Source organism: Passer domesticus, chromosome 5 (assembly GCF_036417665.1).
Source record: "Passer domesticus isolate bPasDom1 chromosome 5, bPasDom1.hap1, whole genome shotgun sequence".
Classification (NCBI taxonomy): Eukaryota; Metazoa; Chordata; class Aves; order Passeriformes; family Passeridae; genus Passer; species Passer domesticus.
The window spans coordinates 73,965,956-73,993,446 of record NC_087478.1 but is presented as its reverse complement, the minus strand read 5'-3'; the positions used below and the strand labels follow the sequence as shown (position 1 = coordinate 73,993,446).

Sequence of the window (27,491 nt, the reverse complement as noted above, 5' to 3'; positions counted from 1 at the left end):
AGTAACCTGAAATAGAACACTGGAACAAAAATATGTTCTGAGTGATCTTTAAGTAAAAGCTAATGTGAAAATGTGGGAGTTTGGACCAATGTAAACACATTACATTTAAAACAATTTTCAGATGTAGTAAATAAAAAAAAAAATTGTTCCTGCTCTTGAAATTCCCAAAAAACACATTTTCCTTTTGACTCATGATTTAGATTATATTTTATTAGACATTTTTTACAAATTTTAAAATACTGCTATTATACATGCACAAAGGAAAATCAGTTTGAACAATTGTATGTAGGCATTCATTGAAATCAACCACAAAACAGGAACATTTTATGTCAGTTATCAATGTACTCAATATGTATATCTAAAGTGCATTATGTTACAAAAAATATAGAAAGTCAGCAGCACCAAGATACGTTCACAAAATAAATACACCAGTCAACAAAATAAATTATGGTAAATGTGACAATAATAATTGTCTTAGCCTTAGCCAAAAAAAAAAAAAAAGGAAATTTCACAATAACCAAATGTGCAGTTTCAGAGAGCAATGGGGGGAAAAGGTTTTATTCTGAGCATTTACAATATTTACAGGTAATAAATATTTTAATACTTCCCATATGTTCACTATTACAGAATACTGCAATGTGTCTTCCAAATATCTCTTGCTGAAAATATCAGCGCCTCCTGCAAAGAAAATAAAGGACAAGAAAAACAGAAAAATTAATTAATTTTCATTTTTCCACTTCAAATGTGTGGACACAGAATCAATAGCAAGAGTGCCACAGACTGTAACAGGTGTGCCTTGCTAGTAACCTTCTGCCAAAACAGGGCCTGTTTGACCATGCCACAGTTTTAGACATTTATTCAAGATCTCTGTTATGTTTTTCTCAATGGAGCTCCTCTAGAATTGTGCTGACCCACAGTTTGTCACACACTGAGGCCATTGTACCCTCAGAGGAATGGAAAGGGGCTTTTTTTATTATTATTTAGAGCCACATGCAAGAAGATACCTGAGCGCTACAGGCAGAAGAATTGTATCACCCTATGATAAAAATGTCAAGTGCTGAAAAGAAAAAAATACAGTTGGAGAAAAGCAAAAATAATTTTGAGCCCTTGTTAACGCTGTGGCAATGCTGTGTTGGCTGCTGGGGTGTGATGCCATTTTCTGATGAAAACAGTGCCATGGGGCTCATTTGCTCTCTTTTTCCCACTGAGAGACAGCCCTTAGGCAGGGGGATGTGGTGTGTGTGTGAGCAAAGGCTGCTCAGGGCTTGGAGGCAGCACACCATTCATGGCATCTCTTCCTGTGCCTGGCTGAGTGAAAAGGCTCTAATCCTGAAACTTTCCCTCTGGGAGACAGAGAGCTTGATCCTGAAATAAAGCAACCATCCCATCCTGTTATCCTGCAGCTCCTGATCAGTTCAGCCCTGCTGAAGCAACCAGCTGCACCCAGTCCTGAGACCTGGGAGGTCTCCAGGGGATGCTGCAGGCTGGTGTGAGCTCTCTCCCCATGAGAACAGAGCAGAGCCTGCTCCCACCCTGGCAGTGGATTCCTTGTGCTCCCACATGAAGTCGCTCAGAGGTGCTGCAGGAAATGCTGAAGGGTTGGGCTTTTTTTCCCTGGGAAACACCTAAGATACAGGATGGAGTGGGATTTTCTCTGCTGCAGGGCTGATCACCAGAGCTGGGGGTAACATCCCATGTGGCAAAAGTGTATGGATGTGAGGCACAAGAAAGCTCAGCTCCTGGAGAGTTTAAAAGGTTTTCTTAACATGCACATTGAAAGGGAAGCTACATCTATCATTCACGAGTTTACATATTCAAAAGGTTTTGTTTTTTTTAAATTCAGTAAGAGCACCTTAACTTAATTTAAATGGGAATATAGATGGAATGTTCATGAGAAATAACTTTTAAAGTGCCTGGAATGTAAATGCTAGCATGATGCTCCTTGATAATTAGCTAGCAACAATACTAGGGTCCATTTCAGGATATATTCCAACAGGTGTTACAATGGCACATAATTCATACAGCATGGCTGTGTATGTGTGCATGTCTGCACTACTCAGGCCTATTTCTGAGAGGGTGACATTTTTAATTTAGCCTGGATTTTAGGCTTGGTTTTAAAGTTTAAGCTAAGCCACATCTTGACAGTGGGCTCTGTACTAAAGATAATTTGCAAGCTGCATTCTGTGATTTGGACTTAGGTTTTGCAAGATTGGTTTCTTCCACGAGATACTCCTTGTAGTAAGTTAAAAGATCTAGAGTTTATATTTTTGCTGTCCATTTTCTTTTTTTTTGACCTAAACCCAAAATTTTGTTTTCAAGACTGATCAGGGAGAATTGGAATGAAGACTTAATCCAGGGTGTTCAGAAGAAAAGAAGCATAGAGCTACAGTAAAAATCATGCTTAAAGTTTACATCTTTTGCCAGCCTACTGAGACAACTAAAAACTCAGGTACTAGAAGCTTCTTAGGGCTGAACCCATATATTCTCTGTACTTGTGAAGAAGGAATTCCCTTTTCCTTTATTAACAAACTCTCCTTGTTTAATCATCTCCAATTAATTATCTAAAATATAGGCTCTCTTTAGGAACCTCTGAGAAATGCTGCATTTGGATGTTGGACCCCACAGTAAAGCTGGGAGCCTTCAGCCATCCAGACACTCTTTAAACAGAAAGGCTGAACTAGGAAAATCAATAAGGGTGTACCTGTCTTTTATATATCCCATTAGATGGACACCAAAGACAGGACAGCAAGAAAAAGAAGTAACTGTTGAAATTCCCTAGGATGTTTCTCCCTACATTCTAGATTTCTTTGTGCTCAAGACAGGTGTCATATACTGACAAGCACAGTCCCTTGATATCTGTTGAAACCTCAGGCATCACCTGAGCTAAATCCTGAAGTCTGCCTTCCCAAAGGTGCTGAGACAAACCAGTGTCTCTTATTCCCCTCCTACCTGCTACAGTCATGCCAACTGGTTTATGGTCTGGGATGCCCTGGTTTATGGTCTGGGATGCCCTGGCCCATGGTTTGAGTGCCCAGCCCCAGGTGTTGGTAGCTCCTGTAGATGCCAGCACAAGCTGAGGTGATGGAGCACATTGCAAACTGTGGCCTGTAAAGCTTAATCCCAGGCTGGATTTTTCATAAATCCCACAGCTGGTGTGTCTTTCCAAGGGATTTTCTGTAAGCAAGTGCACTTCCCTGATTTCTCTCTCCTGCCAAGGTGAAGGGGAGGAGGAGAGAAAAGGATGGGGTTTTGCTGGTGAAATGCAAACATTTGAGGAGAACAGAAGAGTGGAATCCTTGGCTTTTTCTGCAAGTGTGCAGATTTCCACTCAAGCTGAGATGACTGCAAGGGGATGGTTCATTTGGGACATCTAGGCTGATGTCTCCAGGCCACTAAAAACCCTTCAGTGTCATGCATGAGGAAAGCATGTCCCTCTCCAAGAGCAATGCTAAACATTTTTAAGCAGCAACGTAATTGCTTCACAAGCTGGCAAAAAGATGGAGCTGAATTAAAAAATCCTAATGGCAGGGAAAATTTTATGGTGAAAGGTTGGTCTGCGTTGTTTGCAGATATTACCGAGAGAGAATTTTTCCATGTTCTCCCATAAGGTTAAACAGTGAAATGAAAAACTGTAAAGCAAGGGTAGGAAAGGTGCCAAAAAGGGGAGGTGTTGAGAGGAAGGAAAGAAAACTTCACCATTTTATAGATGCACAGCCTTAAATAAAAGTCAAAGCTTTCAATCTGCTGAGGCCCAAGTGTGGGACTAAGATACGATGTGAGATACACTACGGTTAAAGCAAGAAGGGAAAAATTTAGTTACTGTGATGTGCTTCCTTTTTACAGAATTACCTTCACTTACTACTCAGCTTCAAGAAGCGTGTTTTGGCAATGAGTTGTTTATGTGAATTGTGTCTCATGGGAAAGAAAGGCTCTGTCCCCAGTGCAAAGTGGAAGAGGCACTTACCTGCCAAGAGCACCTTGAGACTGTGCTTGAAAAGCCACTGGCAAGTCATGAGCACAAAGATCTGCTTTTACTCCCAGTCTGAGTGAGGCCTTGGCCTCAGCCTCTCACACCAAGGGATAATGACTTCAGTTAAATAAATGGCATGCTCCCCAAAAGAATATAGCAAAATTACCTTAAAGTTTGATTATGTGTAGTAACAGAGATGTCCAAGAGTGGGCTCTCGGTCACGACGTCTCCGTACAAGCCAGAATTTAGCCAAGCTGAGCGGGTTCGCCTCTTTTTCTTCTCTTGTTCCTTACGTTTTCCAGGCTTTGCTTTCTTTTTCTTCCCTGACACCTTCAGGGGCTGCTCCTTGTAGGTCTGTGATTTGTTTGTCTCCTGAGTTAGGTATCTGCCCTCATCTTCGCTGCCAAACCGGACAGGGTAGTTCTTGGTGTTGGTGGCAGGTTTAGGGTTAGGTGACACCTCTGACGTTGCACGGATCTCTGCAGTGTTGACACCTTCGATTAAATTTTGAAGGAATATTCTTCTTCGTAAGTCTTGGATTGACTTGCCCTTGTCATGCAATAGCTGGTGCTCTGATACGGCTCGTTTGCTAAAAGAAGAAAAGAGAGGAGAGGGAAAAAAATTATTTACGATTTGTTTATTGCCCAGTGTTTGGCAGAGCTCCTCTCTTCTCTGGCTGTGGTGGCCACAGTGACCATGTACCAGGCTTGGAGACATCCAGTGAAGCCAGACTGCTGGAGCAAGTCCTGCTTCATCCTCAGAGTAGCTGCTCTCAGCAGAGAAGAGAAAGACCTAAGTGGGTAATAATTCTCAGCTGACCGATCACACACCACTGGAGCTGGATTAGTCACTGCTCTGTTCTAGGAAAGCATCATGACTCTTAATATATCACACTTGAGGCAGTAAGAGCAGGAAGGCAGTTGTCAGAGATAGGAAAACTAAAGGGTCAGATAATGCAGCAAGGGAGGGAAAACCCAGCACTTGTACTGGAGCCGGAAGCAGTGTTTATGCAGCATCATTCTAGTGATTTTCTTCTGCTCAGTCGTGTACTTCAAAAACATAAACAAGCACATAAAAGTGCATTTTACATTTAAAGAAGTGCAAATGCAGGAGTGTAAGGGAAAGATGTTTGAATTTGGGTGCCTAAAGCACAGGCACTTCAGTCCATAATGATCTATCCAAGGAGGCAGCCTGAGCATCAGCAGAGATGAGCCTCAGCCACTCCTGTGGATTTACTGCTTGGTCACTTGTGTCTAATTATGGTTTTAGATGCCCTCCTAGTATTGCTTGAAGTGTGAACTTTTGGGGCCAAATTTCTTGTGTGCTGTGCTGTTTGAATTTTATGCTAACCCTCTTCACTGGATCTTTTTCAAGAGCATCCTGGTTTGTTAGAGTGGTTTTTCCAGAGTTCATCCTGACCTTTTGGTACACTGAGCTCTGTCTTGTTTTCAAGGAATTGGGAGCTGAGTAGCTATCTGTCTTTTAGAGATGTTGTACTGGCAAGGAATGTATTATACATCTGAGGAAAGAAGATACAAATGACACCTGGATAATAAATAACCAGAGAAAATGTGAGAAAATACATGACTTTTTCTTGAAGTGGAATAGATGCACAGCTGTGCTGTGAACCACAGACAGAGCACAAGCTGGGATTTTAGCTACGTTCCCATGAATGCAATAATACAGTTTATCCTTCCAATTGCTCTACTCCAGCATGCAGAGTTTGGCTATGGAATCTCTCCTCTTGAATCAGGGTATGGCAATTTACTGGATTCTCACTGGCCAAAGAAATTCTATTCACTGCTTTGCTTGTCCTATAATCATTTGGTCAATTAGCTGGATAAGAAGTGGTTTCTGCATGTGGGTGAACTGGAAGAAGACACTTCATTGGGAGTGAATACTCCTTCCATCCCATCCCATCCCTCTTTTTCCTGCTATGTTACCAGATTTGAAAATACAAAATATTTGGGAGTGTTCTGCAGGTTCTCTTTCTCAGTCCCCTCAGCCAAACTCTTCAGGTTTATGACTTGATCAACAGTAGAGCTATTGGAAGTTGGCAATTTCACGTAGCTGTTTTAAGGGCATCCCCTTCAATTTCTGTCTTTGTAGAGCTGCACTTTTTGTGTATTGGGCTCAAGTGATGGATTGAAGTGATACTACATCTTTATTGCTCAGTGCAAAATTCAAACAGCAGCCTTCCCCCATTCCACAATGAGACTGGAAGATGACTGTCAAAATCTTGCTCAAAATCAGCTCTGCATATACAGAGGTTTGTGAGTACACATGTAATCAAATATTGTCTGTGTTTTAAGTGTCCCAAAATCAGTTTTGGATTACTTCAGCCTTTAGGACAAATATTTTATGCCCCTCTTCTAAATGTCCCTAAGCAAAAATGCAATGTGATAATGCTAAGCTGGTCCCATATCTTGTCTTTCTCTTCAGTGCAGCTGTGACCATTAACACAAGCTCGTGATCTCCCTCAGAAGAAGTTTTTTGAACAAGAGCCATCTCCAACACCCTTCTCATTAGGGTCAGTCTGGCAAGTAGGCCAATAAAACCAGCACCCTGGGCTCCTCTGTGCCACTGCCTCTGTGCTGCCTGTCAGGCTGTCCAGTGTGACTCAGGTCACATTCCCAGCTTCACTAGTCTATTTTCTCAGGAAATCTGCATGGGAAATGCAGTTCTGCTTTCACTCTTCTAGTTCATAGAAAGTGTATGAAATCTCTGTGCTTTAGGGAGTGTAAACCAGTGTCTCATGTGATGAGCAAAGCTTTCCTACTGCCTCTTGTGAACTACCAAGGATAATTCCTTCTATCACAGACAACCCAAAGCTGCCTTAATCCTCTAATGTGTATTTGGTCAACTTCCCCACTGTGACAAAATCTTGACTCTCCAAAGCCTGTTATTAAAGTCCTCTTGATTGAAAACCTATTCCATTTTACAGAGCTGAAACCTAAATATTTGGTTCCAGTACACACAAGGCAGTCAGAGAGCATTACAAGATCTACATCTTGAGTGAGTATGCATTTCCAAAATAATGCAGGGATTGACGTGTGAGGGATTGGTGTGCCAAAGAGGGTAGGTTTCTCTTTAAATGTCTGTATGATATTTAGCATCAAGTCTGGCCCCAAATAACATTCTGCTATTCCAGATGATTGTATAACATTATGTAGTGTTACATTTCACATGACTTTTATTACTCAGCCAGACTTAAGGATTACATTTTGCCTACCAGCTTCCTTTGTATACTCTAGACCAAAAAAACCTCCTTGAAACAAAGATGTGGTAGATAAGTATCTCTTTGACCTTCTGCCTCCTTCTGCCTCAGTTATTCAAACAACTCCTGTGTTTGTAAGTCATGGAGAAAGGCTTGCCCAAGAGGACTGATGTAAGAAGTGCTTCATAATGGAGATATCAACAATATCTCACCCACACACTCAGAGTAGGAAGGCAATAGAGACTGCAGTGATTGCATTCACATATTGGCCACAATATGGAAAAAAACATTAGGCTGTTAGGGTTAAGATGACCCACTAGAGGTCCCTTCCATCCTTCTATAAAACACACCTCTCATCCAAGGAAAAGGATCCTGTACCCAAACCAAGAGCAGTAAATGCTAAGCTTACATGTGGCAGACACTTTTGAGAGAGGGATGTTGATGGTTTGTACTTGACCAGAGCATCCAAACTAATTACTGCATCCAAGTACACTGTGTACATATGAAGCTGAGTGTCTCATCATGGGGACAGCAGCAGAAATCCATGACTTGTGGCTATCCTGATTTCATGTACTTCCAGATAACCTGCTCTTTTCAGCCACATTCCTCCTTCTTCTTTTTTTTTTTTTTTTCCTTGAGATATCTAGCATTTCTAAAAGGCAACCATCTTCAAGCTACAGCTTTCTATCTCAGAGAGCTGCTCTTATTTAGCTGTTATTATCCTTGACTGTTCATGTTGGGTCTGATCCCAAATTCAGCAAAATAACTGAGGAGGATTCAGTCAGCTCTCTGTATTTTGCAAGACTGAGTGCCCTTGCCACTGACTCCAAAGGGAGGGAAATCTGCTCAACCTATCTCAGGCTTCAGAAAAATATTTTGAACAGATCTAGGGACATGATGCTGCGATGTCTGGACATGATGATAAAAATATGTAATTTCATTTTGAGGCATTACTGGTTTCTCAGAAGTTCTTTAGCAGCTAAAGCACTCCTATAACAAATAACATGTCTGGAAAACTTTTCTTGGGACAATTTGCTATTGCTTTCCATGAGATATTTGCTTCAGCAAAGTCTGTAGAACCAGGCCTATGCAATTTTGATTATTTTTGCATGTCTATAATAATGTGCTTCAGTATTTTCATCCATTACTGGCTTAAGTTTTTGACTGAGAAAAAAAAAATCTCAAAGCCTAAATGAGTTATTAGCCATTAACTCTAGGAATGGTTTGTGGTGGTATTAAAACAGGACACATGTTTGAGTGTGGTGTCTGTGTTTGTGCTGTGCCCACAAACAAAACTACATGAATGCCACTAACTGACAGCTGACTGGTTTCTCGTGTGTGTTTTACAAGCCAGAGCAAAGAGGGAGCTGAGAAATGCGTTTTCACTGGTTAGCTTACACTTTTCTTCCCCCCTGTCAGGACAGAATGGGGAAGTTGGGAAGACCTCTAATCCTGACCTTTAAAAACAAGTGTTAGAACTATGCTAACTTCAAAAAGAGAAAGAGTATTTCTCTGCAAATCTATATTTTTTTAAACAACCAATTTTGGCTTAGATCCAGTTCAGAGTTTCCTAGCCAAGAAAATAACAGCATCTAACTGCACTTCAACCATTTTATTTTTTTTAATTTATTTTTAAAACTTAACTTTAATTTCTCTATATAATATGGTCCCAAAAGAAAGAAATAGCCCAAGAACAGCTTTCAGGAGTACAAAGCAGTTAAAGGTTAATGGACTGAGAATAATACACTGTAACATTATCAGCAATAACATGTTCTACACAATTTGCTGTAGGAGATTTGTAATAGCTCTCTGCCTGGTGCCAAACTTTAGGTGTGTCTGAAGTCGCTTCACCTGGGGTATTTTTTTTCTTTTGTGTGTTTGGGGTTTTTTTTTTAATTATTATTATTATGTGTGTTGCTTAACTGGCAGAGGAAGTGCTATTTGGGGATCTTGTCCTTATGTATGTAATAAAACATTTACAAGGAAACCCATCTGAAATTGTTTGCTGTGTCATGTTTCCCTGTAAGTTGTGATCGGATTTTCCAGCGCTCTTTCTCCAACTTGGCTTCCTTTGGAACTGAATAACAATACAGCCCTCCCCAGTGTGACTGAGGTGTTTCTTCCTTAGAAAATCTGATGCAAGTCCAGAGAAAGCCAGCGAGTTAGATGTGTGAGACAGCTGCTCCTGCATCAGTGCAGAGGCTTCTCCTGCACTTTGTGTATGAGTATTGCTATAAACCGGGCTGATTATTTTGGAAGAAGCAAAAAGGTCATTTCCTGAACAGACTGTCTTAAGTTACACTATCATTTATCAAAAAATATTCCTCTGCCTATAAGTAAGATACTGGACTCCCTTTGGATTTTTTTCCCCTCTGAAGTGGCAGAAATCCAAAGAAATTGTTCAGTACTTCAGTGTCATGATGGCCCTCACTTCTGCATGTTTCCCCTACCCCTATCAATATTGGCTCCACGCCAGAGCCGAGGAAGCGTCTGTAAGTTAGTGCAACACACAGCATTTGGATAAACCGGGATGCTCCCTGCGAGGGTCCCGGGCAAGTGCGCAGCAATCACCCAGGTGTGTCGGAGGAGAAGCCCCTCAGCTTTCACACGGCCTCCCCCAAAGCTCTGCAAGGCCAGAGAGCTGCAAAGCGCCTTTTCCCTGCCCCGAACGTGCTCTCAGGTGAGCACCTGGGGCAGGTAAGCCCCGCGCAGAGCCGGCAGCGCTGCGGAGCCTCCCGGGCTCCCTCCCTCCTTCCCTGCTCCCCACCCGCCCCGCGGCCGCAGCGAGGGCGAATAAAGGCAAAGAAGAAAAAAAAAGAAAAGAAAAAAGAAAAATAGAAACTCACAGTCTGCGGCTGATCCCCTCTACTGATCTCCCGTAGGAGGGCACGGAATAACTCAGCAGGAACACAGCGAAACTCCACTGCTGGAAGAGTTTAGCGAACATTGTATCCCCCGGGGCTGAAAACCTGCAAGGAAAGAGAGGTCAGTCCCGAGGGACAGATGCGCCAGCGCCGTCCTCAAGGAGTCCCCGCTTCGGCTCTACCAGCTCCGAGGCTCTGAAGGAAAAACAAACTTTCTGAGCTCTCGGCTCACTCCTTCCAAACTTCGCTCTGTCTCTCTCCCTTCCTTGCTGTCTGCCTCTCCCTCCCTCCCTCTTTCCCTCCCTCCCTCCCTCTCTCTGTCTCTCGCTGCCCGCAGGCAAGATCTCTCTCGGTATTAGTTCAAAAAGCATCGAGCTCTCGTTTGAACAGGGTTAGAGCGGGGTTCAGCGAGTTCCCTGAGCCCTGTTTAGTTCTAGTCCGCTAAGCCACTCTCTCAGGGCTTTATGCAACAGCAGAAGCCCTCTTTGCAGATAAGGAAAGATTCCCAAAAAGTCAGCTCAGCTTCTCTGTAAACACTCGCGGACACACAAACACACACACACAGGCAGAGGCGGAGGGGGAATGCATCTCCACATCTGCCTTTCAGTATACCTCTGCAAAAAAAAAAAAAAAAGTCAGGTTCACGTCCCCAGCTGCCAGAAAGTTTTGGTCCCCAACAGCGACAAGGAGAGAGAGAGACAAGCGGTGACAAGGAGAGACAAGCAAAGGTCGCTGCCTATCCGGAGAGCCCGAGAGCTCTGGGAGGAGCGGCAGCCCCGGGAGGGAGGCTCGGGGGCTGGGAAGCACGCTTGGCTCGGCAGGTTGGACCGGGCTGCAGCCCGCGATGTTCACACGCTCCGGAGCAGCCTCCGGGAGACCTGCGGGAGCACGGAGGGTTTTGCAAAGAGATGGCGCCCTAGGAACATGTGCGGAGAGAGCGAGAGCCCGGGCGGGATACCCACAGCCAAAACGGAGACTGGGAACCAGCGCTTCCCGGGCCCGCAACCAAAAAGGAGCGAAGAAAGGGAAACTGCGGGCAGCACACGCACTCAGCGCGCCCCAAGGACTCGGAGCGAGCTCTCCGCATCCTCTGCAGCCGCGCTCCTCTCTCGCTCACCTTCCAGCTCCCCCTTTCTGTGTGTACCCCCGGGTCAGCGTCTCCCCTGCCGCGGGGGTTCCTCCCATCGCTGGGAGCACTTTTTAGCTCAAGCCCCAAAGCGCTGCCCGGGACTGCTGCCGCCTTGCCTTGCACGCACCTACCGTGGCCGCTCGCCGCTCCCCTATTAGCCGGAGGGTCGGTTCCTAATGATGCTAATTGTACGCTAGTGAAGGGAGGGGGAGCTCGGGGGAGGGCTGGGGGAAGGACTCGCGGTCTATGAACACAGGCGCTCCTGGCCAAAAAAGTAAACTAGTGGAAAGTTTTCTCCTCCTCTCCCTTTTTCGCCTTCCACTTCGCCCTCCTTCAGCCTGGCCAGGGCGCTGCAAACCGCTGCGTCAGGTTGCGCTCCCGTGCGAGGCGGGCAGCGCCGCGGGGCTGCGGGGACAGCGGTGGCCGGAGCGGCGGGAGGCCAGCCCTGGCCAGCCCCGGCCAGCCCCGGTCAGCCCCGGCCAGCCCCGGTCAGCCCCGGTCAGCCCCGAACCCCGCCGGGCACCGCCGGACGACAGCCCCGCACCCCCCGACGGAGGCACCAAACTTTTCCATCCCGGGACAACACTCGTGGAAAGCCGAAGGGGACGCGGCCCGCCAGCCTCTCCAGCCTGCTGGTGCGAGGAGCTGCCCCGGCAGCTGCTCCAAGGGGACACGGGGACACAGCCGGGGGGCAGCGCGCCCCTCGCCCCGGCCGCTCTCCCGGAGGGAATGCCCATCTGCACGCCCATCTCCCCACGTTCGTGCCGGCACACCTGGGGATGCCAGCTCGGTGCCCGCAGCATCCCGGGAGCCCTCGCCCCTCCGCCCCGGAGCCTCCCCGGAGAGCGCGGCGGGGCCGGCGGGGTCGCTGGCTGTGCCGCTGACAGCCTGATTTACAGGGAATGCTTTCCCGACGCCCTCGCCAGCCGCAACAAAACACTGAGGCGTGCCGGCTGGTGGCTCCTTCTCATCCTGCCCCCGAATTAAAGCAGGCGCTCCGAGGAGGTTTAGGCGCAAAGCGAAGCGTTTTTCTACCTGCAGGTTATTTGAAGTTAAACGACGCTCGCTGACACGATTTAAAAGCCCAGATTCCGCACCACACAGGCAAATAAAAGCGACAGCATAAGAGCTGGAATAGAAATCATGCTGAAAACATTAAATCGTTTATGCTGTAAATAAATTCCCTGAGCACCTGGTAGGCTATAAATTAAAACGTATAGCTAATAGGCGTCTTTGATTTACACTGCCCTTTCGACTAATTAAAAATAATTGTGACATCCCCAGAAAATAACCCACACAAACTCATAAGGTGTATTGCTCACGTTAAAAGTAATACTTCCATCAAATATTTTTTCCTCTCCCCAGAAATGATTGAAAAAAAAATACACCAAAAACCAACACACATCATCTTTTACAGACTCAGGAAAAATAAATTGCCTCTATAAACTCAGAATCCTGAAATTTCTTCTCAATTTATCACTTCACCTTTTCCTTGAGTTACAGCTGTCTGTGCCTCTCAGAGATCACTCTGGCCAACAGTGGTTGCTCTTCTCAGCAATCGCTTCCAAAATTATGTTCTATGTTTAAGAAGGAAGAAAATGGGGAAAAAATTTTTAAAAAAAGAAAAAGAAAGAAAAAAGAAGTTAAATGAATAATAATAATAAAAAAATATAAAGGCAATATTTTCAAAAATCCAGCCTACAGAGCTTTGATTCTGCCTGCAACAGATTAGGGCTAAATAAAGGGTGTTAAAAGCAGGTGCTTTTCTCCCTTGCTGCTCTTTTTATTATGAAGAACAGAAGCTTCCCCTAATATATATAGTGAGGGAGACCCTTCTCCATTGCTTTTATTGAAAAGACCAAACTTGTGACATCACTAACCACCTTCCTATGGCTGAGTTTGCCTCTTCTCTGCCTCAGTGGGCTTGGGAGAAAAAAAAAAAAAAAAAAAAAAAGGAAGAGGGAAGAGAAAAAAAAAAAAATAACACAACCCAACTGTGGCTGTGCTAATACGGCAGGATCTGAGCAATGCCAAAGGCTTTTGGGAGGCTCATTATCACCCGCTGCCCCCCTGCTCCCGAGGGCTGTCACCTGCCACGTACACAAATGAGCGAGCTCACGTACCCGTGAGCAAACTCCTGGTCCCAAGCCCCACCGCAAGCCTGAGCCCTCCTCCGCGGCAGCATGGGGAGAGAAGACCCCTGAGCTGGGGTTTGCACCTTCCCTTCCCGCAGGATGCCGCGGGAGATGCTCTCCCGGCGGGGACCCGCCGCACCTGCAGCCTCTCCCCGGCCGGCCCCGGGGTCCCCGGCCCTCGGAGGGGTGGGAAGGGATGAGGCTGGACTGGAGGATGGACCGGCGGAGCTTTGGGCGCGATTCCAGTCCCCACAGCTGTGCCGAGCACGGCTCGGCTCCCGGAGCGCCCAGGGCCCGGTGTCTGGAGAGGGAAAGCCCCACACCCTCGGGGCTGTCACCTGCGGGCCCGGGGCTGGCAGGGCTCCCGCCGAGGCGAGCAGCCCCTGCCGCTTGTTTCTCCAGCCGGGACAAAACCGGTGGTTTTGTCTGACCCGGGAAAGGCTTCAGCCGTGGAGAGGTGAGGCAAAACCCCGTGCTTGCCCTCCCGGCCAAGCCCTGTCTGCCGCGACAAGGCAAACTTTATCATTGTAGGTTTTCTGACTCCACTATCTCCCGTCTTCCCGCCTCAAACACAATGAGATTTTGGAGGGATGCCGCGCTTGGCTTCTGCCTCCTTTTTCCATACGTATAAACAAGCATAAATCAGCTTTTCTACGAGGAAGTTGACCTGGGAGCTTGGCTAGAAAGATAAGTCCCTGTCCCAGGTTTTCCCGAGCGGGGAATAGGGCCAGGGGTGTGACCGGGCTCCCCCCAGAAGCCGCTCTAGGAGCGAAACAAAAGCCAGCAAGTGGGACAGGTTCAGCTCCCAGGGGAGAGGTGCTCTTGCAGCCTCAGGGAGGGAAATAATGACTAAACCCCCGCTCGGAGACGGCTGAATCCTCAGCCCCGCGAACTTCCCATCCTTCACCTCCGCGAAGTTCCGCCTCTCCCTCCTCCCTCTTGTTTTATTCACAATAAAGCATTTTCGTCATTTCCCCTGCCGGATTTCTATAACCTCAGTTGCACCCGTCCAGGGCTTCGGTTCAGACGGGGAGTTTAACCTCCCCAGTCTTCCCAGGGCGGAAAAAATGGTGTTCAGCAAAAAAACACAGGCGTGCTGACGGCTGGAGAGTCTGGCGGGGAAAGGAAGGGAAGGGAGCGGCACCGCAGGGATTGCTGGACTCGTCCTGCGAGCCCCAGAAATCCCCGGACTTGCTCAGCCCCTCTGATCCAGCCGGGTTAAAACCAGCGGGCTCGGCTCTCGGCAGGCCAGGCGCGAAGCCCCGGAATATTTTTCCAAGGCTCCCAGGGTGGGCTTGAGGACAAGGCTGCGGTGCAGCTGGGAGCAGGCACGACTGCTGGCAGGCTGAGGCAGACTTTCTAGCACACACTCATTCTTGCCCACGACCTAGCCCGGCTGAGCTCTGCAGCGCCCGGCTGTCCCCATCTCCGTCGGGAGTGAGAAACTCCCTCTTCCACGTCTGGCATGCTGTCATCTTCGCATGGAGTGAAAGGATTGCTCGGGGAGAAAGAGAAATCCGCTTTTCCCCTCCCCGCCAGCCAGCCCCAGACGTTCTGTGGTGCTCCATGCGAGCACATTAATCTCCTTTATTAAGCAGTGTTAGAGCGGCTGAGCAGAGCCCCTCTCGCACCCGAGGGCCGGCGGATCCCCCCAGCCCAGCCACTGGCACAACGCGCCGCTTTTTTAGACAATACACATTTAATTTAATGCGCTCGAGAAAGGGCGGGCGGGGCCGGGAGGGGGTGAAGCAAAAACACAAAAAAGCTGCGTGGAACTGAGGAGAGCTTTGCCAAAGCTTCTGTCTGGTTCCTAGAATCCAGCAGACAGCGAAAGGAGTAATTTTCAGATTTGGTGGCGAGGGGGCGCGGAGGATGCCCGGGGCTGCCCTGCCCCGCAGCGCCCGGCGGTGCCGCGGCCGAGCTCCAGCCCCGGGGCGCTGTCCATGGTGGTGCGGCCACGGCCCGGAGCTCCACCTTCCCTCTCTGCTAGGGCTGGCCTTGACTTCAGCTTGAAACAGATCTTGAGCTCTTTTTTATTCCCTTTTTTTTTTTTTTTTTTTTTGGTATATATTTTTTAATTTTTTTTTTCTTTCATTTCCCCTTTTACTGAATATCTATAAAATACCAACAGGAAGAAACGTGTCTGGTCTGTTTAACTCACACAAAGCTAATACCAAGTTGGGCTGGCTGGAGAACAAGAATTCAATTTAAAGAAGGGGGGCGGCGGGGAGATTTGCAATTTGTTTTTGTGCTATGTTGGAACAAAATCCATCCCTTTAGACACTTTTCTGAGACGAGACAGACTCACCTCCTGCCTTGGAATAGCTTAGTGGTTAATGTACTCATCCGGGCTGTGGGACACCAGAGGTCAAGTCCTCCCTTTCTCTGATTCAGAGTCCTAATTCCTGGACTCTCAGTTTCTCTCAGTCCCCTCCCATCCCAGACCTAAAACCCTTTCCGATTTTATTTGTGATGAATTGATATTTTCCAATGGGTGAAAACTGAATGCTTAATAAAGGAAAAAATTCCCACCTAACAGTTACTCTGAGAAGTTATTCCTGGATTTTTTTTCTTTTTTTGGTTAAACAAGGAGAAGTCCAGCCAGCCATCATACAACAATGGAAAGGAATTGAAAGTTGAGAAAAGAAGGGGTGAGCTAAGAAAAAGTCTCCTTCTCTAGAGACTCTTGGATAAGCCCTCTTGGATAAGCCTTGTCTCTGCAGCAGGGCTGGTGTGGTTAAGACATACTTTCTTTATCTTTATCTTTGCAGATTACTTGGACAAAAAAGCTATGGCTTTCCCATAGCACACAGGGCTAGTAGAGTTGAGGTGTATTTTCCTTGGATATGGTTTTGCTCAATCGTTTCTATTCCTTTAGCTTATGGAACACAAGAGAAAGTTGTAGTTTGGATCACCTAGTCTCATTTGACTTCCCAGCTAAGAAGACAGGCTGCCTTTCCACACTGATGGAGAGAACAGGTTTGTGTGAAGCCTGAAGCCATGCCTGTGATTCTGGGCAGCAAGGTGCTGTAACAAGCCCTACCTTGAGCATAGCCTTTATTAGCTAACATTTCTGATGTACATATCTTTGTTTTATGCATTTTGCTTTTGTTAAGCCAATTACTTTTGGTAATCTCCAGTCTGCCTTCCAGGAATTTTTCTGCTTCTTGATGTTTGTTTTAAAAAGTAGACATGACTGCAACTGTTACGTGCATCCTCTGCTTTGACTCAGATGTGCTTTCTTCCTTCCTTTGCTCCTATGCAAGTGAAATGATCCTGTATTCTCTTCTTTCACACCACATTAATTATCTGCTTTCATATCCCTAACTCCCACTGAACAAGCTGCATCTTTAACCTCTTCCCAGAAGTCATGGGATCCAGTCCAGCTCTCATTGAAGCCAGACTGCTTCTCTTTGTTCACTTCTTTTGGACGGTGGTCAGCAACTTATATGGCCATCCCTTCTATGAATATGGAATGTCCTTTAATCTCAGTGTGGTTTTTTTTTTTCCAGACATGATGTCCCAGAGGTTGTGAACTCTAGGCTGCAATAAGCAAAGTGGAATGACCACCTCACTTGCTTTAATCAGGCCTTGCACAGTGAAATGTAGCCTGGAGAGCTGCCCATGACACAACGCATAATAAGCTGGGACAGCAGGAGATGTGAGCAAGCATGTCTTTTAGGAGTTTCAATTAACCCTTGAAGGTTAGGGTTCTAAATTTACTAGATTATCAAATTTGAAATTCAATTAACCTGAAGAAATAACTAAGGATAAACTATAAAAGCTATTCACTATTATTTTTTTACCCCAAGATAAGGAAAATGTTTCTTATAACAACTTGCCTTACACTGAGATTAAGTTAATTGCTCCTTGACCTCCAGATTTCATCTCTCTTAAAACTAGAAATATTACTCTGTGTGTTTGGTCTGACTTAGAAATGGTGCTCTCTAGAAGCTGTTTTCTGTTTGTTAGGAATTTAGACTATTTTTGCCAGACGCTTGATGAAATTTCATTGGCTGTGGGAGATGAAAGAGTAAAGGTGCCCAAAAGAATTCTAGCTCTGGGCAGGACTGGATGTTTACAGGTAGACTTCCTGGGTTCTGCTGCTCTTATTGATTTTCCAAGCCCTTGAGACACCTTGAGTCTAACCCGGGTTCTGGAGCTGGCAGGTGAGGGAGTGAGAGCCGGGAGTTTTTCCTGGATGACTCAGGGCTGGCCCCACACAATGCGTGTGGAAACAAAGCCAGCCATGCTCAGGGCAGCCTGAGGACAGCTCCAGCAGGGAGCTGGAGGTGGCTGTGCTGCCAGGAGCTGAGGTCCAAGGTTGTAACACACACCTTGACATGAGCAGGCCATAGCCATTGCTTCAGCCTGCAGATCAGAATAACAGCAAGGGCTTGCATTCTATTGTGTTGGAAATATTTGGGTTTCTCAATGGCTTTTCAGGCTACCAGGTTAGAAACACCATCTTTAAGTTGGTTTCCCATCTTTGTTCTGTGGAACTGCTGCCCTTGCTGTCTGACTAACTTGAATTGCCCTCTTGGATAAGCCTTGTCTCTGCAGCAGGGCAAGGAGACCTAAAGCAAATCTAAAGCACCCAGAAGTCTCTGCTTCACATTGCTTTTGGCACAGAGGTGTAGCTGGGCATGGAAATGTGATAAGCTGCTTGCTTCAACTCTGAGTGATGTATCAGTTTTGAAATGATGCTCACACATGGACAGAAAAGGCTCCTGGGCTTTCCCACAAAGAGTTAATTCATTCAGGGTGTGTGGCTATTCCAGTCCTTTTCAGAAAATTCAGACCCAAGGCACTGCAGAAATTCCTCATGTGAGCTCAGACCCAGCAGAGCTCCTCCTCACTTTGTTGTGTTCCATCTTTGAAAGCACAGCACTGAAACTTCACAAGAATCTTGTCCCAAGACCAGCGGACCAGAAAAAAATGACATTAAAGTGGAGGGATCCCATTTGTATATAAAGAGCCTGCAGGACTCAGATCATGTCAGATCTCATTGCATCTGTATGGTTTTTCATTAACCATCCATAGAGTCACAGGAATGAATAGGGAAAAATTGTGCTCCAGGTGGTGAAGCTTCTCAAATGGTTGCTTGTCTCTGGTTATCCCTGGGATGCTTTTGTCCTCTTTTCACCAAATATCATTATTTTTGCAGTATCAGGCCGAAAGGTAATCAGTGATAAGCAAGGCCTGTCCTGCCACAAAGGCAGGGTTTGTTAGACCCCTCAGCTCTGTCACTGCAGTCAGGCTGTGTCAGGCTCTTTGAGGGCACAGTCATAAACTCCTTTCACGAGGCCAGCCAGCACAAAGGGCTGGGTATGTGCGTGGGAGGAAGGGAAGCAAACTTTACTTCAGTGACTCCAGCTATCAGAAATATCAGCAAGCTGCGCTGTGGAGGCCACCTGCACACTGTGCAATCTGTCTTCCCAAGAGCTTCAGAGCAGGTGGTTTTTAATCAAGGTCTCCAGGTGCTTGTTTGTGAAATACTTTGTTTCGAGGGACACATGCGCACTCGGAGGAGGAGGAGAGTGATATCTGTGCAGACCTCTGGAATCCTGTACTCATTAGTAACTAGTGATGATGTGCTTGTCAACACCTATAGGAAAGCCAATTTGTACTAAATTATTTAAACCTTACTCAAACAATGATCTTATTCGAGGTGCAGGTGCTCAGCTTCAGGCTCAGGCTTGTATAAGCTGTTTACTTGTTATGCCTCAAAATACATTTACTGACAAAACAGAAAAAAATGTGAGTGTAAGAATGCACAAAACAACACCTTTGTTAAACTTTAGGGCCTTTCCCCATAAACACACAGAAGCTGAACTAAGACAGTCTTGTTAAGTTTTGCCAAGCCTCTGAGATCCCCTGTATATTCTATAGAGTTTTGCACAGTATAAAATATCTCCAGGCTACCTGTGAGCCAAAGGACTGCTGCACTTAGTGCTGTGTGGTGTCCTGGGCTACAAAAATATCTTCTGCTTAACAACCCACTTTAAGGACAAGTTGCCACAGGGGAACAAAGCAAGCAAAAAGGGATAACAATAATTCCAAATCCATTTCAGCTAGCTCTGTATCAATCCAGCCTGCTGTCTGTAAATCAAGGCAGGTAAAGCTTCAGGCGAAATTTAAAGGTGTGCAAGGAAATGGTTTAATGGTGTAAGGGATACAAGGATTGATGTGGATGACCAGACAGAGAAAGAGGGAAGTGCTATTAGTGCGAACACATGAATATAGAAAGAACTGAACAGCCAGGTAAGGCCACGTTCAGTTGTGAAAGGACCTAAAAGGAGGGATAAAAGGTAGTTTGTTTTTTATTTGGGTTTATTTGTTTGTTGTTTATTGGGGGGATTGTTTATTTGTTGTTTAGTTGGGGGGTTGTTTATTTGTTTGTTTGCCCTTTTAGAAAATAAGGGGGAGGAAGAAGAAGGTTGTGAATCATATAAATTACAGGACTGAAATAACTAGGAAAAAGGATGATTTGGACAATTCCTTTAACAGACCAGTTGATAAATGATTTGCAGTGGCTGAGGGTTAAGATTTAGGAGTGAAGCATCCTGGTGAAAGCTTTTGTGTTCAAGCTATCTTCTGAAGATGTTGAAAGAGGAAAATATTTGAGCATACAGCAAGTGTTGAAAGAAAAAAAATGCCTCAAACTCCCTTTCCCCACCACCAAAATGAAAGTCCAGAACCATCACCCAAGAGACTGTGTGTTTGATAAGAGTTTTATCAATAGGGAGAAAGAATAAAAATAGTGTGTGGATTTGGAGCTCTGCTGAGATTTTAATAGCTGAAGTTCAAGACCATACAAGTGAGAGATGGAATGAAGGATGGAACTGGACAGAGGCAGTTTCCTGTATCATCATTCTAAAGGCAGTTTGAAAGTGAATAAAGGTTCTGTGTCCTGTGCCTCGTACTGTGGGTCCCAGTCCACAGTGAAGTTTTATCCCTTATAGTAATGCAAACTCACAACAATCACAAAAGAAGGGTTGTGACAGCACAGTGAAAAGAAAAGCCCAAGGAAAGGAAAGTGGAAAAGGAGGAAAGATCATCTGGATATGGTTCTAAATGGTCAGGTATCGGAATGTAATGAAACTCAGTGCCCAGTGCAAAGTGAAGTTTAAACAGGGTGTTGCTGAACATAAGAAATGAGCCGTTTATGAGCATGTGGATGGAGGAGGAGATCTGGGACTTAGCCAAGAGAAAGGGGTTGGAAACTTATCTGAGAGCTGCACTAGCCAAAAGATGAGGGTAGAAGTCAAACTAGAGACAGCTGTGAACAGTATTAGTGAGAAGAATTCTAGGGCTTGTTTTGTTTTTTTTTTTCCTTTGGTGTTGCAAAAGTCACACAACCTCCTTTGCAGGGGGAAAGAAACGGGAATGTTGTCAAGTATGGGTTGCTTAAAGACAGGAAGAACTACAGCATGTTTAAAAAAATGTTGTGACTTTTTCTGTCTTATTTCATCCCATTGGTGTAGGACAGAAATATTTTGCCAAGTGCAAAGTTCACAGGTAAGTCATTCTGCTGTAAGTCATTCTGTAACTCTTATATGAACCTCAATCAACTACAGCTGGGTTTCAGTCTTGAGTCTTCCTGTTCCTGAACTTTAACCTTAGTATGAAAAGTAAGTATTTTCTCTGCTTTTTTTTTTTTTAATCTCTCAAGTCTATCATTGCCTTTTGTGGATGTCTCTCTTTTGTAATAAGTTTACCTCCTACAGTTGGTTTATACCCTGATTCCCAAGCTTTTCCATGCTGACTTTTTAAATTTTGTGTACAGTTCAATCACACCCCTCTGTTATCAGAGCCATTTTAGAAACACCTCAAGTTTTACCTTACCTGCTGAAGTAATTCACACAAGGTGCCAAGGCTTTCAAGTTTCTCCAAAGAACCAAACCATGTCAGCCAGTTCACTGACCTGAAGCCATTCTCTGAAATCCCAGGTAAAGGTGATTGCTTAACCCACCCTCAGTACTGGAAGGATCCCCAATAATGTTGGCATGGGGACATAGATGAAGCTTTTCTGAATTTCTCTCACTCTTTCCAGGGCCTTGTTGGAAGCACATAACAGATAATGTAATCACACCTTTAAGTCCCAGAATTTCCATGCACAAAGTTCCATGAAATCACTGCTGTGTGTGGGAATATTGGGATTTTTATCCCAACCTCTTTCACAGAAATTTCAATATAGGTTTCATGATCTTCTGATGAGTCATGTGAACACAGTGCTTGGTCATAAAGAAAATATGAATTTGATGTATTTATATTATATTGCTAATTTTGCTATCTTTTCCATCCTACTGTGTTTTTTATTCTACTTATACCCCCACAGAACAGATAAGCTTTGATGGTGTGAGAAAGACAATGAATGGCTGCTTATTGAAATGATCAGTAACAGTGGAGCTGGCCTTATTGGAATAAAAAAATTAAATTATATATTTTATGTGGAAAATTAACAAAACCAATCCGAATGTCAGTCTTTGCTTTACTCCAAAAGTTCTCTGTCTCCCCAAGCCTGCAACAGCACAGACAGCATTATTGTAGCTCTGTGATTGGAAACAGTTTTCCCCAAGACTTCTTTTGACTTTAGCAGTTGGAATCTGGTTTTATTTATCATCTATAAAAGCTCATTTCTGTAATGGAGGCTGTTTTAAAGCATGAAGCTGTGTCTACTTAAGTCCTGAAAGATAAATAATTTAATTGTTATTTATAACATTGTCAACAAGTTGATTATTTAATCAAAAAAGCTATTTAGTAATGATAGGAAATATAGCAAGGGTCACAGTAAGGTACAGCAAATTCTTAGCTATAAAGAAAGAAGTCTATTGAGATGGTTTCTTTGCTAATCAGATGCATGCCAAATTTTCAGGCTCAGGAAGTTCATTTAGGTTGCAACAAGGCAACAGTATATGGAGATATTGTTCGGTTTAATTTTTTTTTTTCCACAAGCAATAACATAATCCTCAGACACAGTATGACAGAATAGGAGGGAGGATGAGAGAAAATGACTGTACAAATGCCTGGAACCAGAAATCTATTTATTATTAGAATTTATGAATTTAGAAGTTAAGAATATTTTTTCCCTTACAATTTCTATGTGACTACCCTTTTGCAAAGTAATGTAAAGTGTTTGGAGATGTATCGTTTGAGCTGCTGACATAATTAATGGTTTCATTAAGAGCATGAAAGAAGGCTCTTGTATTTCTCTGGCATTAGCCAGCCAAGTTCGTGTCCAAACTCTAATAACCAAAGTTGCTCTTGCTGATCGAGACTGTTGGTCCTCTTGTTGCAAAATAAAAATTTGAAAGCCAAATATTATACTGGGCTGAGATACTTCCCAACATGTCAGGAGTGTGACAGGTTTTAAATACGAGCAGCTACTATGGATTACAGGCTGGCAGAAAACTTCCCAACATTTCAAAGAACAATGCAAAGGAGAAGATCATAAACAAGGTCTGCTTCCAGAAATTCAAAAGAACCCAGTTTAAAAATTACCACTTATCACTCCCAGTTTTCATATAGAATCCTTGCTAAGGTAGCCTACACTACAGAAATAATGTTGATCCTCGAAAATCAATGGCAATCCTAAGAAAACTGCATTAGGATTTGTTAGGAGTGAACCATGAGCCTGGGACATTGGTGTGCCCTTTCAGTTGTGCCCTGGCTGGCTTTTCATCTCACCAGAGTCAGGCTAATATCCTGTGTAGGATTACAGGAATTTAGTAATTAACCTTGATACCTAATGAACAACAAGGACACAGGTGCTACAAAATCCACACTTTGGAGGGAAGGGGAGAAGAGGAACAAAAACTGTGCTGGAAGCCAGAGTTGTGCACTGGACCCACCAGGAGACAAAGCACAGTGGGAGTGCAAACATCCCAGGAGAGGCAGACCCAGGTGCTCAAGGTAAGGACAGCTGAGCTGTTCTGCTTCAGGGGCTTAAATGTTAAAAGGGTTGGAACCTGCCTAAGGATTGAAAGGCATTGCAGGACTACACAGAAAACTTCTGATGCTTGCCTGGCCTCAGACAGTGTTACCTTCTTCAATGAACATTGAAATCACACAGTTCCTGTGTTAGACTTCACTATATATTCCTCAATTTCATAAAAAATACAACTAGTTGATGATGTTATGGTTATGAAGTAAATGCTAGAAACCATGCTGAGCATTTGCCTACAAGAACTGCTTTTAAAATGAGCAGTCCCACACTAAAACAGGAGCACAGGCCAAAAGCAAGCCAGCTGTGAGACTGGGTAGATATTAAGGGGAAAAATGACCCTGTGTCATATGTGTTTTGCTGGTTTCATGTTAACATGTATGCTCCCTTCATCTCTGACCGATTTTCATTAAAATAAAAGGCAAATGTGGTAGCTCTCTGTGTATGTGCATTATTTCATAGGACCTACACCTACACCAACCTTCACATTTAAAGTCTTCAAAGAGCCTGAAAATCATCCTGTTAAATCAGAATCAAGGTGCAGCACCAAGGTGTAGCTAAACCTTTGGATTTCCTGTGGCAGGACCCAACAGCAGACACAGACATTAATATAAAGTGAGTCATCTCCCAATTAAATTCTCCTGTCTCTCAATAATTGCTGATTTAGAGAGGCACTGGTAGATGCATTGCACCACCAATAAAACTTATTTTTCCTGACTTCTACTCAAACATTTTCTGGACTTGGTTAAAGTGCTGGCCTCCACAACATCCTGTGGTTGACTTCCACCATTTAATTATTATGTAGTGTGAAAAAGTACTTCCTTTTGTTTGTTTTTTATAGAATTTTCCCTCATGTTTTATGTCATGAGAAAAAGGGAACAGTAGTTTTCTGCTCATCTTCTCTTCGCCATTCAGGTTTTTGCAGATGCTATTATATTTCTCTTCTGTCATCTCTTTTTCCAGCAGGGAAGTTGTAATCCTTTTCCTTTACTTTCCTGTGCAAGCCTTTCTTTAGTTTAAGTTGTATTTCTCAGCAGAGTAATGCCCTGCACCTTTTCCACTTCTACTGTGTCATAATTATCAAAGGACAATCAGAATTAGGAAACTGTTCTGAAGGGTGCAAATACACCTTGAAAGAATGTGCAGAACTCAGCTTCCTTTTCCTCACACTTTTATAGGATTTCATTTCCGTGGCAATGTCCAGCCACCCGCTGCTGTTCTGCAGGTTTTGTGCACAGCTTTAGTGCTTCTGGTCCCACGAGGTTTCTGTGTATTCTGTCCTATGGGAGTATTTATAAAGAAAATCTCAAATTGCTTTTCCCCTCTAAGTAATCCAATAATAAGAAAAATATGTATTTTTTTACTTATTTGCCTGTTAGGTCCAAAGAAGAGAAGGCTAAGGAAATGGAAAAGTATAAAATATGTCTGCAATTTCCTCATGTATTTTTCAAAGCTCTAGAAGGACCATTGTCAGGCATTACCTTTACAAGGAACTTAGATTCCAAAATGTGTGTCCTTACTAACTTTTCCTTGGAAGTCCTGTTTTTAAACATCTGTCATTCAGATTTTTCTTGGGTGTGTGGTTACATGTATATATATATATATGTGTGTGTATGTCTGTGTGTGTGTGTGTGTGTGTGTGTGTGAGCTCACTCGCTTTGTGCTGGGGTTAATAAAATATGAGGTCATTCTTCCTTGAGAAAGGGTTTTGTGGTCTGGCTAGAGGGGAAAAAAAAAGCCATGTTCAGCATTTTAATCTGTCTCTTGCTGGGGGAAAGCTCAGCTTTCTTGAGAAGCCCACTTATCACTGAGAGATCTGGGCATGGAATGGAATCCTCTGCTTCAGGGTGCTCAGTCCTAATCCTCTGCATTTATGGGACTGTTACACAGGAAAAGAAAATGTGATTTGTCGTATACATGTGGGTCTAGATGGGCTGTGCTTTAAATGTAATATAAAAAAAATTATTATGTATTTTGCCTGTGTATATTATATATGGAGATATGTGTACATATGCTTATACTTGTTACACACATTATATATATTTATATCTATCTCTAACAATAGTAAGTCTGGGATGTAACAGGAAACTCTTCTGCCCAGGAAGGCCCTCTTGGAGGCAAACAATCAAGGTATGGTGTTTATGCTCACTCCACTTTTGAGAGTCTGACAGAATTTCACGTATTGCTCAATTCACGTTATGCTTTTATTCCCAGCTTCTGTCTCCTTAGGGCAGATATCTCTTACACCACCTCCATGAGATGCCCTTTGAAGTCTGCAGCTATAACTGCAGCTACAATGCTACTGTTTGATGCCATTAGTCACATCAGCAGGAGACTCAGGAACCTTTCCATGTGTCCACATGCAAAAGGTGCAGCTTGGGTGGTGATTTTTGGCTGTGTGAGTGCAAGACCTTCCTTGGAATGGATGGGAGGTGTATGAGTCCAGAGTGCAGATATACAAAAATGAGATTTGCTCAGAGAGAAACCCAGCTAGGGAGGAAATTCTCTAGTGGTAGAAAGTGGGCACAGGGTGTTTCTTCCTGAAGTGGATTCGTTTGGGAAAGTTTTAAGCAAAAGAAAATTGAAGATTGAGAATGTGTAGAGAAGGAGAGGGCCCAGGACTGATCTGGTTAGTGAGAAAGGGTTGGCAAAGGGTAATGAAACCTCATGTCTGGGACTGCATCTTGTGGTAAAGAAACATTCACCACAGCAACCAATGTGTACTGGAGGGAGCTGAAAGTCCTTTCTCCCAGTCAACCCACTTGAAATGAACTTTTACGATCCGAAATGCTAAACTGTGCTTGTGTAAACTGCACGTCTGCACCTAGAAAGCATCCATTGTGAGGTTTTCCTGGTTTCTCCCAGGGTGCCACACACCTAGCAGTGCACAGCACTGGTGAGTGAGAAGGCTAACAGGTGTGCCTGTAATGCAGGATTCAATAATAAAACCTTAAAACCAATCTGGCATTTAATGGCGAAGCAGGCTGACAGAAAAATGAATCTATTTTTACCATATTTTTCTCAGCACCATCAGGCCCTGACTACGTGCCTCTTTGCTTTGACTTCAGAGCTGGGCTGCAGTTGCATCAGGCTCCTCTTCAGTTGACACATCCAAAAAGAAACACCTCATGCAACCACACGCTGAGTCAGTGCTAGCTTTAATGGGAAAATAGTAGTTGATGCCCTTTAGGTATTCAAACAATAGCTGAAGTATTAATCATTCTCCTTTTAATGCAGACATGAACAAGCCCTTTCCTTAAAGTCAAATATATTTATTTGAGCATTATTTCCATGCCATTACTGATTCAGTTCTCCCGCTGTGCTCTGACTGCTAAATGGAAAGTAGGAAACTATTAATTAAAAATAAAAAAAATACTGTCTTGTTAGATTGTGAAACTGTGATTAATGGCTGTTTTAACAAAGTGTGTGCAGGTTTTAAAAAATTTTGTTGTACACAATTCTACAAGAATTACATTATATATTCTATTCTTGAAGAATAATTTATCCTGTACGGACACTTACACCTCACAACGATTTTTCTTCCTTTTGGAGCATCTTCCCTCAGGGGCCTTCCCAATACCATACAGAATTAAAATATAACTTGGAGATCTTAACATGAGCTTGCTTTAAGGCCCAGGGAATGACTTCTATCAGCTTTGATGTCTCTACATTACCCCCAGATACTATAGCTTTATTAATTGTTAACATAGGATGGTATCAAAAAGCATTTCAACACTGCGCATCAGTACTCCATAATATTTCATGAAAATACACACAGGAAGGGAACTTAGTATCCTTCAAAAGCTGCAGCAAAATTAAATGCAGTACCTTGAGAGAAGTTTGAGTGGGACATGAACATTATTTTTGCCTAGATTACTTACAGGAACTGTGGAATTTCAGGTATCAAAAGAGCTTTCCTCTACCTCCTCAAATTTTTGTGTAGTCTTTTTTTGGGATATTTGGATCAAAAGAGTAGTTAAGGAAGGTTACATTAACAGGGCTTCTTGGGAAAAACATTTGGAATATTGTCTTGAAATAATTAATCTACAGGCATTGCTGGAAAGTGAGTAAACAATAATCCCAGAGGATATAAATAAAATAAACCTAGAGGTAATCCTAATAGTCTCAGACAGAATGGGATTTTTTAATTTCCAGACCCTTCCTTGCAGAATTCTTCCCTTTAGTTAGATGGATCATGGAAGTTCAGAAGTCCTCTCAAGGTGGCCTTTG

General features: G+C 44.0%; 1 protein-coding gene across 5 annotated transcripts; it reads right to left on the bottom strand.

The window, feature by feature from the left end:
- Positions 1-221: 221 nt before the first annotated feature.
- On the bottom strand, positions 222-13,004 carry PTHLH (parathyroid hormone like hormone). Of its 5 annotated transcripts, none has more exons than XM_064421077.1 (4): positions 12,666-13,004; positions 10,034-10,156; positions 4,137-4,559; positions 222-678 (listed from the first exon to the last, which is right to left on the bottom strand). In XM_064421077.1, the coding sequence occupies exons 2-4, from the start codon at positions 10,132-10,134 to the stop codon at positions 669-671; spliced, it is 534 nt and encodes a 177-aa protein (XP_064277147.1). In that variant the 5' UTR covers positions 10,135-10,156; positions 12,666-13,004; the 3' UTR covers positions 222-668. The 5 variants fall into 5 exon arrangements, with proteins under 5 accessions (XP_064277147.1, XP_064277146.1, XP_064277145.1 ...); XM_064421076.1 differs by lacking the exon at positions 12,666-13,004 and adding an exon at positions 11,308-11,380; XM_064421075.1 differs by lacking the exon at positions 12,666-13,004 and adding an exon at positions 11,312-11,367.
- Positions 13,005-27,491: the final 14,487 nt, after the last annotated feature.